The sequence below is a fragment of the Amborella trichopoda genome, chromosome 3 (assembly GCF_054954075.1).
Source record: "Amborella trichopoda isolate Santa Cruz 75 chromosome 3, AtrichopodaSantaCruz75HAP2 v2.0, whole genome shotgun sequence".
Lineage (NCBI taxonomy): Eukaryota > Viridiplantae > Streptophyta > Magnoliopsida > Amborellales > Amborellaceae > Amborella > Amborella trichopoda.
In genome coordinates, this window is record NC_142338.1 from 17,652,315 (window position 1) to 17,667,837 (window position 15,523).

A 15,523-nucleotide genomic window follows, 5' to 3' on the forward strand; every position below is an offset into this window, starting at 1 on the left:
ACACATCATCTGGGAAGAGATATTTTCCTGGGAAGTTTTTGATTTCCAATCTCTCCTTAGTTAAGAAAAGATGACCCATTTCCTTATTCCATGATATGATCATCTTTTTCCATAATCACTCTAAAACTCAGGTTTTCATGATAACAAAATTTACACCAATAAACAATTTAAAATTTTACAATCATCAACATAAATCTTAAATGGCTAATTTATCAGTTTTTTAATATTTTTAAGGCTAATTCTTAACATTATACCCTGAATAAATATAAGGTATGCTTTTGGGAACATGAGACTATTCTCCCAATGTGTTCGCATACCATGCAGTAAAAGTTAGAACATCAAGGAAAGAGAATGAAACAGCAACTATGTTGAAAGACAAAGATAAGGCCCAAGACCTGTAAACCTGGACGAATACTCTCTAGAACTTCTTCTGTCATTCTCTCAAAGAAAAGAATTCCCTGCAAATAGAATGGGCCGAAATTAGGTCCTGCGCTTCACACCAAGAAAACACATTAAGCAATTATCATTGCAAGTAACACATCTAAAATGTCAAGGCTCTGGTACAGGTATTAAAGTAGCAATAGGCTATTTAAAGGCTAGTGACTACTTGGTGCTAAATGAGTTTAAAAGGAAGGTGAAAAATCATATGTAGATAAACATTGGTACTCCAAAGCACAATGCCCCATGTGCTACGTTGTAGTCGTGCCCAATCTGGAACAATTTGATAACCAGAAACCGTGAGGAAACCACGATTTGTTGAAATGTTAGATCTTCTGGTCCAAGAGTGTTGACTGTTGTTTGCCAATATTTACAATAAACTTCCAGATCATTGTTACAGATCTGGGTCAGTCTCCATAATTTCTGTTCCAGATTGACACAAATTGCCTGTCAAAATTTTTAAATATCGAACAGTAGTTTTACCTAGCTATTAAAATCTAGACATCCAATAAAATATGATAAACTAACCTACGTTTCTTTTAGAAACTCAACTTCTCATTATCAGTTGGAAGCATGGAAATCAGTGAGAAACAGAATTAGTGAAAACTCCACTTCCACAAAGAGCCAAAAACAACCCCTACCTCGCACCTTAAAGATCAAACTAGAAGTTCCCTAGTTGGCCGGCACTTTTTATTTATTATTACTTGACCTAGTTAGCTAGCTATACCACATTCCTGTCCATTTCCAGATGGAAGTGATGATCACAATAAGCACTGATCAAATGAAACAAACCTAAAAAATCCTCAACAGTGTGTGTGCTCCATTGAGGATAGAAATAATGATGGGTGTATCCCCTTCCATGACAAATGGGAGAAAGTCAATTAGCACATATTCTCCAGCCATGCAGGAAGTGCACTCAACATTATAGAGACAGCTCTTTCCATGATGTCTACAAGGCAATTACCCAGTTTCCTATAGATAGAAGCATTCAGTGGCTGCTATTTACATTGTAACTCAACTTTCCTCATCAACCACTTTTTAATCATATCCATGCTAGTTGTCTTCTTCTACCATGGATTCTTACGAGTTGACTCCACTGAATGCCTATATCCATGCACCTATTGATTTGGCACCACAATTGCAAGGTTATATCACTTGAACCAGCCACTTCTAGCCCAACAGGCAAGTTTAGAAGTCCAAAATGGTTCAGTTCAAGTTTGAGTCAAACTTGCATCATCAACCAGAGATTGAAGTTGGCTAGAAAAGCTAACAAATGCAGCAACCCCCAGTTTGGATCAATTCCACTCAGTGGAAAAACAGGACAATGACTTAGAGAGTGGTATCGTAAGTAATCCAGGTGCAATTTTCATGGTAATGACTTAGAGGCATCCATAAAAACAACTCATATGGATTGGGTATACATCTGAACTAGTATATTTCAAGCCCGTCCTCAAAGGTGCACATGATACAAGAAATGGGAATAAAAACTCTTCCAAGTCCGAACAGACAACCTGCAAGTGGTCAAACTCATGCTGGAAAACCCGTGCAGGAAGACCTTTTAAATGGACCGAAAACTTTGCCCCAGTAATGTCTCGAGCATCAATCTTTACCGAAGTAGGTCTCTGCAAGGGCAATAATTAATGATCCAATTAACTCAATAGACAACAATAACCATCAAGATTTAAATTTCTCAAAGTTAAGAACTGAAAAGGAGATACCTATCACAGAAATATATCAGGATAAGTCACAATCACAATTTAAATAAGCGCAAAATGCTATCAAATAGAGCGCATTTATAAAGGTTGCAGAATAGTAAATTGATTACCGCCACATCATAGCTGACCAGGAAACAAATTACTGATATAAAGGTAAGTCCATTCATATGAAATATTCTTAGAAAGTACATCAGAAGAATAACATATGCACCTGAAAAAAGACAACGTTTCCAGTAAAATTTCAACCCAAAAGAGCAGCAAATTACATTTTATTTATGATTTGAGAGAAACAAGCTAAAATCCTATCATGGAATATCTGAAGGGCACATGTTCAATCCACACTCGCTGCATTAAAAATTAGTGGTTTAACGTGAGAAGAAATTTGTTTAATCTATAAAAAATGAAAAGAATGCCTTAGGATTAAGTTAACTGATCTTCCTTAGGATAGTGCCAACACTCCAACATGAGCTTCGTGTTGCATGCCAACACATTTCCATACTCTGACCATGTCGACACAGAGACCCACTTGTGTTAAAATAATTGAAGAGGCCCACCAAGATTTGAACTTGGGATCTCAAGGAGTAGCAAAGCCACCACTCCACCACTGCAGCTTAATTGCAGTAGGTAAAGAAATTATATTATATAGAGAAAGCATTATAACGAGCTAAATGGAATAAATTATGTTATATAAGGAAAAAGTGTTATGCAGAGTACATTTAAGTGTTTGAACCTCGAACAATGCATGGAAGTGCCTCAACTACCATTTAGCCACTGTGTTTTATGTGAACTAATAAAATAAATTATATAAATACACAAATATTTCATCATTTTATTCAATATAATTCTTTTATTTTGTTGTACTAGCTTTTATGTATAAGTACTCAATTCTTTAGAGACATAACAGACACAACATTTATGCTGGTATCATGGAACATTGGAACTAGGTTGAAGGCCCCTGTACCTTATGAGCTCAAGAAGCCCTTACTTGAGAAGTTGTGAAGCTCACAAACAAGTATTTCAAGACCTATAAGAGTGCAAGGGGAAAGTATGGGGTTAGAATACCGAAAGAGTACATGGACTAATAGGAGGGGGAAAAGCATCATGAATTTGGGGAATTCTCCAATGGTGATGATGTTTTTGAAGTCAATTGATGCATATGAGCTCATAACTCAGAGTTCATATTTAGCATGGTAGACCAACATATGAAGGAGGTGGTGGTGAGCAGTACAGATATGGCTGCAGACCTGCCAAGCTATTATTTGAGAAGAGACCATGCATTTTGGACACCCAACACAGTACACTGCATCGAGCTCATTCTTACAGAGATGAGTAAGTTGAAAGACAATGGAGAAAGCAAGAAAATCATTGTTTTTATAAACAACCACACCCAAGTCTGGCCATGATGAGGAAGTTCACATAGAATAACAAGTTGGTGAGGCCAGGGATAACTCAGTGCCGTATTTGTCTCTGAACAACAGACCAAGAGCAAGTCGTGCAAGAAGGGAAAGAGAGTGTCGAATATTGTTTGTGACCTCAACTTTGGAAAGGGTGGTTGGTCCAAGCATTTGATCCATGGGTAAAGGTCTTGCGCATGGTGGAAAGTGAGAAGGAATGAATTATGGATCCGATTTACAAGGTAATGAAGGTTGCTAAGGAAGATATTCCAAAGAAATTTGACTATATGGGAGACAGTATTATTTGTAGATGATAAGTGAACAGCGAGCTACATAAGGCCTTGCATGCAACAGGGTATTTTCTCAGCCCTGCTGATTTATATACTTATTATGATATTGATTCTAAGGGTTGGATCATGAACGATGTCAATTTGTGCAACATGAAACTCAACCCCAAAGTCCAAGACCATGTGACAATGGAGATGAAAATCTATAAGTTCTCAATAGAGTCACTTGGAACAGATCTACCAATAAGGCAGAGGAGTAAAACCCATCCATGTAATCTTTATACTTACTCTTTTATTGTGAATTTATGATCTGAGTACGACCTTTTATTATTCATCTACAAATATCTAAATTTTGATCCCTAATACCCCATAGATAGTTTGATCCCTAAATTCTGGGACGTTTTTTGTCCCGACTATCTCACTTTCATCTCAGAATTCTATGAGAGGGGCATTATCCATAAGGGCATGAATGGCACTTTCATAGCCCTCATACCCAAGATTAAAGGAGCCTTGGAACTTGAGGATTTCAGGCCCATAAGCCTGATCAATAGCTCCTTCAAGATCTTGGCCAAGGTCCTCAGAGCCTGCCTGAAACACGTTTTAAGCTCCATCATCTCCCCCACTGCTAGATATCCTTATTCCTATGGTTAGGGATCTCAACCCCAACCTTAAGGACCAAGATTGCATCCAAACTCATGATTTTCTTCATTTAAAGCCAACTAGCAACACAAGTATACGTATAACATAGTTGCATTGCTTGCTAGCTATAAATAGAGAGCTCAATGCTTTCACAGATATATATAGTCCTAGACTATACATACGCTCTAAAGTTGAGAGCAAGATCCCCAAAGGTTGGGATCGAGATCCCAAAAAATTAGGATCAAAATCCCCAAAAGGTTGGGATCTAGATCCCTAACATTTGGGATCTAGATCTCTCACATATGCATTATATGGACTATCGTCAATGCTCCCAACCATAGGGATATATTAGCATTACATGATCCCCCATTCCCAATCCCAATCCCGATCCCGATCCCGATCCTGGTCCTACTACGATCCCAACAACTATGGCAAGAACCGGCCAAGTGAAGGCTGGGACCTGTGGTGGGATCGGGTTGAGCCATGCTTACGATTGAATTTGTGTAGTGGATTTGGGATTGGAGTTAAGAGCAAGGTAAAAAGGGCAAACTGAGAAGTTGCCTAAGTGTGTTAAGGGCCCATATGATTTGACCTGTCCATTTCCTTCAATGAATAAGGAGTTACGCTCAGGGAGCATGGAGGAGAACTACTGAGTTTCTAAGTCGTTCAGTGCCCTTCTAAAGGTGGGGCTCCACACTATACGTGCTTGGTTAACCTCTATATAATGGGCAATAGTAGCTCTTGGGTTTTTGACAGCTGCAAATAAGTTCGTTTAGCAAAGAGTCTTTAAGAGGTTGGTGGTCAATCTAGAGGTCATTCAAACAAAGAATGTTTAGACCGTTATTTGCCTTGAATCTTGACCAAAAATAGATCCCTATCCAAAAGCTGATCAAGGCTATGATAAAAGTTCTTTCGGGGAACCATTCTGGCCCATGCATCCCAAACTTAAATTGTATCAGCTCGCACCAAAGGAGGCTTTGCTGCATGAGAAAGTGCCACCACCATTTTCTAGTAGGGTCAAGTTCATATTTCTTAGAACATGAACGCGCATGTGTATGGGGAACACAGTGCAAATCGTACGGTGCATAAGTGCACAACGCTCGTCATACAAGCGGGAAGCATTGCTACACTTTGCGCATGAATAGTGCACATTGAGTGGTTTGTGTTGTGCACGTTGCGCAGTACACAAGACTGAGTACTAAGTGCATTTAAGAGGTTGGTGGTCAATCTAGAGGTCATTCAAACAAAGAATGTTTCGACCGTTATTCGCCTTGAATCTTGACAAAAAATAGATCCCTTTCCAAAAGCTGAACAAGACTATGATAAAAGTTTCTTTTGGGGAACCATTCTGGCCCGGGCATCCCAAACTTAAATTGTATCATCTCACACCAAAGAAGGCTTTGCTGCATAGTAAAGTGCCACCACCATTTTCTAGTATGGCCAAGTTCGTATTTCTTAGATTGTGAATGCAGCCCCATATTTTTTGGGTAAGCAAACCTTGTTCCAACTTACAAAGTGAATTTTCTTGTGGAAGTCATCCCACAAGAAACTAAATCACCCTTCATCTGGTCAAATTTAATTTCCTACTCCACCCTAAATTCTTTACAGCAAAATAAAATGACACGGTTTTCCTTAAAACTCTACAATACTAAATGACCTGAATCCATAAAATCTAATTGAAATTTTAAACTATTTCTTAAGAAATAAGCCATGACCACATAAAAGAAAAAAGGCAAACCCTAACTTCATCCTTCTCTCGGGGTTTGGAGAAGCCCGTTCTCAAGCTAAAGAAATTCAAGATTTCTCCTTCATTGACTATTCCACTTTGTTCCAACTACAAATTTTTACCCCGTTCACATTTAACTTTCGATTCTTGAACTTATTCCGAAGAAGAAGTGAGATGCCAATGAAGCCATGTAATCCTAGGAGGTTGACTACAATGCCATTACCTCTTGTGCCCTCCAGCACTCGTATTTCATGCAATGTTCAAAAAGGCATAGACCAGGAACAGAGACAAGTGGATTATTAATTGAGATGAAAGTTATATTATAATTATTATTTATTAATGAATAGATTTGGTTTTGGATATCAAATATTCATAAAATATTAATTTCATTCAACGTTTAAGACTATTGACAAAAGCCCAATTTCATCTTCCAAATGAGGAAAAATTCAATAAATCACAAAAAAAAATCAATTTTCAACTAAAAACATGTAAATATATCGTAAAAGAAAAAAAAAGTAAAGGAATAAAAATGATTCACAACATAATACATTATAGCAAAATCAAATCAAAACACTTATTCAAATATGCTAATACTTTTAAAATGTCAAAATTAAATCGATGTTGCTGCAAACCTTGTCAATTGGGTCGCCAAAATTCCTCAAAGTCGACTACTAGAAGCTCCAAAAACACCCACGGACTATTGTCTTTGTTTTGAGAAGATATCGAAAATTTATCAATCTTTCGATAAATCACAAAAGAGTGGTGTTTGGGGAGTTTATCTCTAAAAGGCACGGTTTTGATTTTGGGGGTTTAGAATATCCCCCAAAAACCCTTTTAAAAGGGGGGAAAAATGACAAATTTTGACAAATTTGTCAAGGCTTTCATCCAAGTCTTTTGAACTCTCTCAATATTTCATCCATGTAGTCCAAAAATGGATCAACAGATGTTTTTGATGGTATTGGTCTAATAATGGTGAGGACCTTAAACTTTCCCTTAGCCCGTCCCAAGCCTGGGTACGGAGTTGGGTTCCGTTAGGTGGGCAGCCAGCATGAAACTTAACCACATCGTATCATGAATCCGGGACCTTAGCCAACCGTAAATAATTAGGATAAGGCTTGGATGATGATGATGATGAGATGTTGTTTATAGTGTAATGCGGTACAGATCTCAAGACTCGTACCATTTGATGTAGGGAAGAGGGAGAGAGATATAAACTAAACCAAAAAAAATAAGAATAAAGTAACAAATGTAAGAGAATATACCCTCTCTTTGGGTTCGTAAGGGAGTCAACTCAAAAGGATTTTCTCAAGACCAAACTCAATTCTCCTTCTCTCCTTTTTTTCTATAGAACACTTACATATTAGTATAAATTTTAGAAAGTTACTTGCACCATAAGAAACCCTAATCTTCATTAAATCCTCACTCTTCATCCTCTAAAAATTCATTTCCAATTCCACCCCTCAATTCTCTACAACAAAATAAAACAACACCATTGCCCTTAATATATCTAGAATAGTAAATGACCCAAATATTGTTAAAATCTTTACAAAATCTAAAGACCAAACTCCATTGTTTCTTCCTAAAAAACCCTAACTACGTAAAAGAAAATAAAAACGAAAACCTAAACCACATCAATATCCAACCCATCCACTGTCCCAAAAGAAATACTCCGCAGCATCTCAATACACGGTGCCTACCTAGGGGGCACCATTGATCACCATGATGACACGTCTATATACATGGTCACCATTATGACACGTCTATAGACATGGTCACCATTATGACACGTCTATAGACATGGTCACTATGATGACATGTGGTCACCATGATAACAAATGTCTATACACACGTGGTCACCAAGGTCCCGTACGCTTATACACGTGGCATTTACTTAGGCTTGAAGGACACTACGATGATGAAGTAGGAAACTAGGACCTAAGTAATCTTGAGGAAGCTAGGATATACGGCGGTTAGGGCTCGTAGGAAAGTTAGGGTGTTCTCTTACAAGATTTTATGGTTGATTCCCCATATCCAACTAATTGGGTTCGGGATTGGCCTTCAGCATACACACTCATCTTCAACCTTAAGATGAAGATGGTAACATGCTTCATACCTTATGAGGAAGATGGTAGCATGTCTAATCCTAAAGAAATTGATAGTGGTATCAGCGGGTATATGAAATGTTGCACAGGATGTTTATCCACCACATATTCCACATTACATGGTTCTTCAAGGTAAGGGAAAATAACTTCATAAAAGATAAGTTGCAGATTCTTGTCTAGTCCTAAAAATGAGCAAAGCCCTATCTAAAAGTAGCCTCCAAGAGCATATTTCTCCAACAAAAACTAAGGTTTTGAGTCTTTTGACAACACTGTTACCCCAAAAATGGTTGGGAAAATAACCAAATGGATGCGTTCTTCTTTGAAGGGCTATTTATAAAATTTACAGCTTGTCTCCTATTGATATACACATATATCTATGATATAAAATTAAAATATCTCATGATAATGAAGAATAAAGAACAACAATAAAAAGTCAAAACATGACAATATTGTAAACCTAACAACTAAATGGTATCCACTTTCCAATTGGGACATGAACTAGTAGTTGTGCTCTATGTCACACTTTTAACCCCATCTTGATGTATTTGGTAACTACAGCAATATCACTTGGTATTGTGGTAGTAGAAGATCCTTTGAAACCTGATTGAATCGAAAATGAATCTTAAAATATTCCTCACATGGGTCCCCTCGAGGATTTTAGATGACTACTCAAGCCTAATACGAAGGAACACATGGAGACACAAGTCGGTCTCATTACGAGGCACACATTTCTTGCATGTATGCATTAAGCATACAGGTGGATATTTTAAACATCAATATGAATACTTCAAGGACTGACATACACATGTTTATATGTTTGTATCCGAAAACACACCAGAAACCATAGTTGCTAGAAATGGTTGAGATTTGAAATCAAATTAGGAATGGAAGAGTAGAATCACTGGCGGCTAGAAGACTCCTATTGTTGGAATCGCAGTCCATACAATATGCATTGCAAGAATCGAGATTCTTGGGGTCGTGGTGGTAGCATCCCCACACTCAGTCACCACATCATGGTATCCATTCCTACCATTGAAAACCCCAATTAACACCTTCAAAATGTAACTCCCTAATCTATTGAAAAATCGGGTAGGGGCCTGTCTTCCCCACTGAATTAAAGATTCCTAATTTTCCGGAATTACGCTCCAACCCAAATGGAATTGAGCTTCACACCTCTTCAGAATCGGACACCAACCCAATCGGAATTGATATTCATGAATTTTTGGAATCGAGTTTCTACCCAATTGGAATCAAGATCCCTACTTTCATGGAATCACACACCTAACTACTTGGAATTGCGACAAAGAACAATAGGAACCGCGTTTCATAAGGCCAAAGGTTCTAGGTTCTAGAGTATTCTTAATCAAGAATCCCATAGTATTGGAATTGATGTATTCAGTACACTTCGCCAGGTTTCCCTAGTATTGGATTCAAGATCCTCCATGGTCATAAATAACTGAATAAGGGCTCCCCTAGTATTGAAATCAATGTATTGAATGACCTTCTGAGGTAAAAATATTTGATTTGTCAATAATGAAGTTTAAAAAAACAAGATATTTATTTTGAGTTCTCAAAATTTAGGAATGATATTAAGTATAGGTCACAACACCCATAGATTCTAGACATTGATCATCATCGTCATCATCGTCGTCATCATTATCTGAGCCTTATCCTAATTATTTGGGGTTGATTACAGGAATCATGTCCACCATTCTACACTTTCAAGGTCGATACCCCTCAGCCAAGCTGTAAGTCACCATATCTCTTCTCACCGCTTCCATCCATGCCCTTTGGGCCTTCCCCTTACCCTTTCAGAACCTTCCACTTGAACCAAATCACCCTTCCTAACTGGTATTGTATTAGATCTACGCTGCACATGGCTAGCCCACCTGTCTATTTTCCCTCATCTTATCACCTATTGGAACCACCCCTAAGTTCCCTCGTATGTATTTCGAATTTTATCCTTGTTTGTCTTGCTACTCACCCATCTTCCCAGTTACACTAATCCAATGAATATATTGTTTCTTGACGGCCCAACATTCCGCCCATAAAGCATGGCTCTTCTTACAACCGTCCTATAAAACTTCCCTTTTAGTTTCATTAAGTATGCAGCAAATCACATAAAACTTCTGATGCAGATCTCCACTTCGCTCACCCAACTCTAATTCTATGCATGGCATCTTTCTCGACCTCTCCATTCTCCTGGACTATCGACTCAATATATCAAAAATAATCTCCTTTAGGTATTTCTTGGCCGTCAATCTTAACTACTTCCTCGTTTAAACTCCTATTATTATCAAACTTGCATTCAATATATTACGTCTTAATCCGGCTAAATTTTAAAACATTTAGATGTCATTGCAGCGTGTCGCTTCCAGGAAACGCGTTAGCTAACCTTTCTTATTTCTTACTACACCAAGTTCCGATACAGCGCATTGCTTACAGAAAACGCCTAGCATGAACATATAACATAGGTTCAGGATTCATGAAAAGATGTGGTAAAGTTTTACACTAGCTTCCCTAGGCATGACCAGCTTGGAATTGAACATGATGGAGTTGTCTTAAACATCGATCATATGTTAAATAATAATAATTTTGGAAATAGCAATATGTTTCATTAGTCCAATAGGGAAGTCATGTTCATGTTAACAAAAAAATACAACTATTATCATGTTTCTACTTGAAAATGAGAATTTGTTTTTGATATATATACTTGAAAATGAGATTTCATTTGTGTCTTTTTGATGCTCTATGTTTAATCTTTGGGAATTGAACTGAACCCAATACACTTTCCGAATTCTCTTTTAGAATTAGTTAGGAAGTTCTTACACTTGTAGAAAAGCAAGTTTTGTAAGAATCCCCAAATTTATTTCACAATATACTACTTATTTGATTTGATGTCTACTTTGTATCTGATTTCATAAAAATTGGATCGAGATTATAAAAAGGCAAAAGCAAGATTCCATCTTGATCGAATCACGGTTCCGTGCACCTATAAATTTGATGCTATGAAAATCTAGATTCTAAAAAAATCGAAACGAGATTCAGTAAATGTGGAATCAAGATTCCTAACTTAATGGAAATGGGTTTTATGAATATTCCTAGATGGAAGTGCCGAATCAGGATTATGAAGCATAACTGCCACCTAGGGTGAGAAATTTCAGTAACTATGCCAGAAACAATAGGTGTAAAACTTTTACCAAAAATTCATAAAGAAAATATAGTAATTTTGTAAATCCGTCCCAATAAAAAGGATCATGAAATTTACCACATTCTATCTACAGATATTTTTAAGTACTCATTAGGTTCCTCGAAAATAACTAATATATTACCCTTATGATTATTCTAGTAGCCAAGTGTCAAGCAAACACATTCTAGGGACACTTTCTGGAGAATGCATAGTTTATAAAAATGTAGGCCTGAGGATATATACCATGTGTTTCTATACTCCATGTACAACCTGAAACTGGAAAGTTTCAGACTCTCAATTTGACCTCCTTATGTTCTGAGAGAGCATGTAACAACATGTAGAATCCTACATCACTAACAAAGACATTTGATGTAGTAAAAAATAAACTTGAAATTCTTAGTATACCACCCCTAGTATCTTGTTGCATGACAATTACCTCAAATATCCTATTATGAGCTCATCAAAAGAGAGAATAAACAAGTCCCACTTCTGAGTATGTATTAGAAAGCTCAGCAGAACAACAGGTGCAAGAGTATATTTTGTGGAAACAGGAACTCCCATATCATTCGGCATCATAGAAGTGCAATTTTTTTTTATAATGAGAAGATGTGTAATTTTAAGATACAATCACAATAAGGTCACCAAAATTCAATTGTATTTCATGTACTGAAAAAAAAGTATATCAAGAACACTGTGACAAAAAGTGGCCCTGCAAAGAATATAAATTGAAACAAGTGACACATACACAGAATGGCCACAATTAAGCCACAACATATATTGCAAAATTGCAGCTTCATCTAGTACAGGGTTTTGCATCTTAACCATCACCTCTACATCTGCATAAATCCCAGGAAATGATAAGCATCCCTCATCAAACAGGACCAACTTTTTTGAATATTTGTAAACTTTCGGGTTAATAAGGACCAGCTCCTCTCCTTCTCCACGTTCTCCAGCAGGATTGAAAACCATTAATTGAACATTGATTCCCACTTGGGGTGCTGATAGCCCAATGCCATCAGTTCTGCACAATAAACAATGCTTGCAACCAATTAACAACTTCACAAAAAAAAACAATGTTTACGAATAATTGTTTTTTATTGCTACTCAGATTTTCTTTTGTTTTAAGTAAATGTTACACAGAAACTTGTTCTTCCAAATGATAAAATAGAAACTTAGATATCAACAGGATGTAAGTTAGACAATGCCGCTTGACCTTCCAATTGTCCCAAGTGCTCTAGAGCAAATCAAATCACTACGGTCAACAAAAACATTTATAGCACCACCGTAAGGGGAAATTGTTTCCTTAACAAAAAAGAGTAATTATATTGCTTTATAATAACCAATCTGCTTGTATATTGAACAACACCGGTTTATAGTCCAATGTCAACTAGTTTATTTCTGGACCAGTTCAATGCTTAAAGACAATAAGGTTTAACCTTATAGGTATCCAAGCTAAAGGATGGTAGAGGAACTCCATTGCTTCAAAAATTATTTCACCTAGAGTTCTCTTATAATAATACAAATTATGTAGACCTAAAAAAATAATTAGGAGAGCTTACTTCACTTTTGAGTTTGGAATGATTTCAAGACCAAGAATGTGAACAAAAAGAAAATCAACCTAGACAGAAGCAAGCAGCATAAACTTGACAGGTGCCACAAATTGAAATAAGTTAAAAATACAGTCACATTTGGAAACATCAGCAACATTTGCATACAGTCCATAAACAAGCCAAATAACACCAAAAGGAGGGAAATAATGTTCTTTCCCCTTACTTCTGATAACACCGCACATGGATTTTCTCAGAGTGATTCAAATAAGTGGTAACCATTTGACTGAAGTCAGTTGGGTACTGAATAAGCTATTTATTCATGTAAATCAAGCATTCAATAGATCTTGTAATGTGTTTAGATAGATAACTAAGAAGTAGGACAACAAAAAGAAGAATGTTCAAAAGGTTTTGAGTTTAATTGTTTTCAAGCATGAAAAGGTAAGAAAAACAACCTCAGGTTAAAAACCACAGGTATAAATCAATTTTAAGACCTAGCTGGACTGGCTGGTCCAACCACGTGCACCAGGAACCAGTCTGATCACTGAACTGTGGGGGTCAACCAATTCGACCAGTTGCGCCGACTGATTCATAGTGGTTTTAACAAGTTTCTGATTTTCTTTTTCTAATATATTTTCCAGACCAATCTATTTGATCAACAGGCGAGTCTGACCAGTTTGAACTGGCCACTGCCTACACAGGGTGAGAAGTCAAGTTAGATTAACATTGCTATCAATTCTGATTAACACATAAAATTTAACACATAAAATTGAAAATATAAAAGTTAATTTGCTAAATATAGAGCATTTTAGGATTTTATATTTTTATGTGCATTTTCTGTCTAGTAAAAAATGTATTGTGCGTGTGGTTGGGACTTTTATTCCATCTTCTTCTTGTTTGTGTGAGTATGTGGCCAAAGAATTTTTTTAATAACCCATCGCAAAAGAAAAGAGAAATTGTTCAATAACCCCCTCGATCTTGCAAACTTTCTATTCATGGAAAAGTATTCACTAAACTTAGACATAACCCCATGGCTCTAGTCCCCCCCCATAACCTGTACCATATTCATATGCCCATATAGAGGTTCAACTAATGTAATGGACTACGGAAATCGATTATAACATTGCAATTTGCACATAAGTACAAGAAACAAACTGTGCCTGGCAAATCTTCCTAGTGATCAGCCAGCAAAAATCAAGATAAATACTTATAAATGGTAATGGAAAACTCACTTGTACATAACATCAAACATCTCAGCAACTAATTCCTTGAGATTCTCATCGAATACACTGACACGCTTGTTTCTTACTCTGAGTCTTGGATCAGGATACTCAACAATTTTCAAGGGAGCCTCATAACTCAAATCAGCAGCTAAGAAAATAAAAAATTGATCAGTTTACATGATAATTCCCAATCTTACAGAGTATCTTTCACCTGATAGGTAGTCAAAGAAACATCTGGGCACGGGAAAGCATGATAACAAAAAGGAACTTAAATGAAACAAAATTAAGAGAACCTGAAATTAACTTGTAGATTTTGGTAAGAATTAATGATTTGTTAAGAGCATCATATTACTACTTCATCAACAAGCATAGTTCAACAATTAAAAATGCAATTAATCGTTTCCACTAAAATTATGTCGTATAAACACTAGTCAATAGAATAGTTAGCTGATAATTAAATGGTGCAGCCTTTAAGTATAACTAAATTTCAATCCAAAGTTCGAATATAAAAGAGAAATATTAGTGGCTAGAGGATTCAAAACCAAAATTCAAGAAAGTAACACAGGATTTATTAAAGAGTAGTAAACAAATAGAGATTGGAAATTAAACTAACGTGTAGCGATTCCGTCCTCTTCCAAACAAAATTCTCTTCTGGCCTGCATTACAGGAGTCATGGGAGTTGCAAAGGTGGAACGAGTGCGCAACAAGAGAGAGAAATTAGGGTTCCGGTTAAGGCGATAACATGTATGGGGTTTTGGTGTTGGACATAGGAATGAGAGCAGGGTTCGCAGGAAGGGTGACGCCTGGAGCCGCAACGCACAGGCCATTGGTGACCCTCACACCCTCACGCGCGCGCTCTCTCTCTCTATCTAAACTTGTATTCAGAGCAGGGCAAATGAGCAATGCTCCCGCCAGGAACTTACGCTGTAAAACTGCACCCTCGAGCAAAAGAACATTTAAAAAGGCAAATGGTTTGACAGGGCTGCGGTCCTATCAAAGTAAGTAAGCTCATAACGCATCCTAATTTTAACATTGGAAAACCTTTATATTGATGAACTCGGCTTGAATAATATAATCGTAAAAAATTAAGATTTCAAGTGTTAAAAATATTATATATGGTAACAAATTATCTAGACCATCCATTTAGAACAAAAAATAAATAAAAGGCCGTTTGGGTATCTGAAAATCTATTACGTGACAATAGATTGTAAAGAAATATGGCATTTCTTCTGTTTGCGTACACTTAATCGTAAAGATATAGA

General features: G+C 36.8%; 1 protein-coding gene across 6 annotated transcripts in view; it reads right to left on the reverse strand.

Moving 5' to 3' along the window:
* The window catches only part of PDF1B (peptide deformylase 1B), a 26,614-nt gene extending 11,333 nt beyond the window's left edge, over window positions 1–15,281 (reverse strand). For 2 of the 6 annotated variants that reach the window (XR_966545.3, XM_006840659.4), the window contains exons 1-5: window positions 14,875–15,281; window positions 14,271–14,409; window positions 12,320–12,512; window positions 1,950–2,060; window positions 396–458 (exon numbers count right to left, since the gene is read on the reverse strand). Coding sequence is in view for 1 of the 6 variants with exons in the window: in XM_006840659.4 (XP_006840722.1) it covers window positions 396–458; window positions 1,950–2,060; window positions 12,320–12,512; window positions 14,271–14,409; window positions 14,875–15,088 (720 nt within the window). In the remaining 5 variants the exon portion in view is untranslated. Of the gene's footprint in view, window positions 1–395; window positions 862–1,949; window positions 2,061–2,263; window positions 2,365–12,319; window positions 12,513–14,270; window positions 14,410–14,874 lie in introns of all 6 variants that reach the window. The other 4 variants (XR_016050847.1, XR_016050846.1, XR_016050848.1 and 1 more) reach the window with 3 other exon arrangements.
* Between the last annotated feature and the right edge of the window lie 242 nt (window positions 15,282–15,523).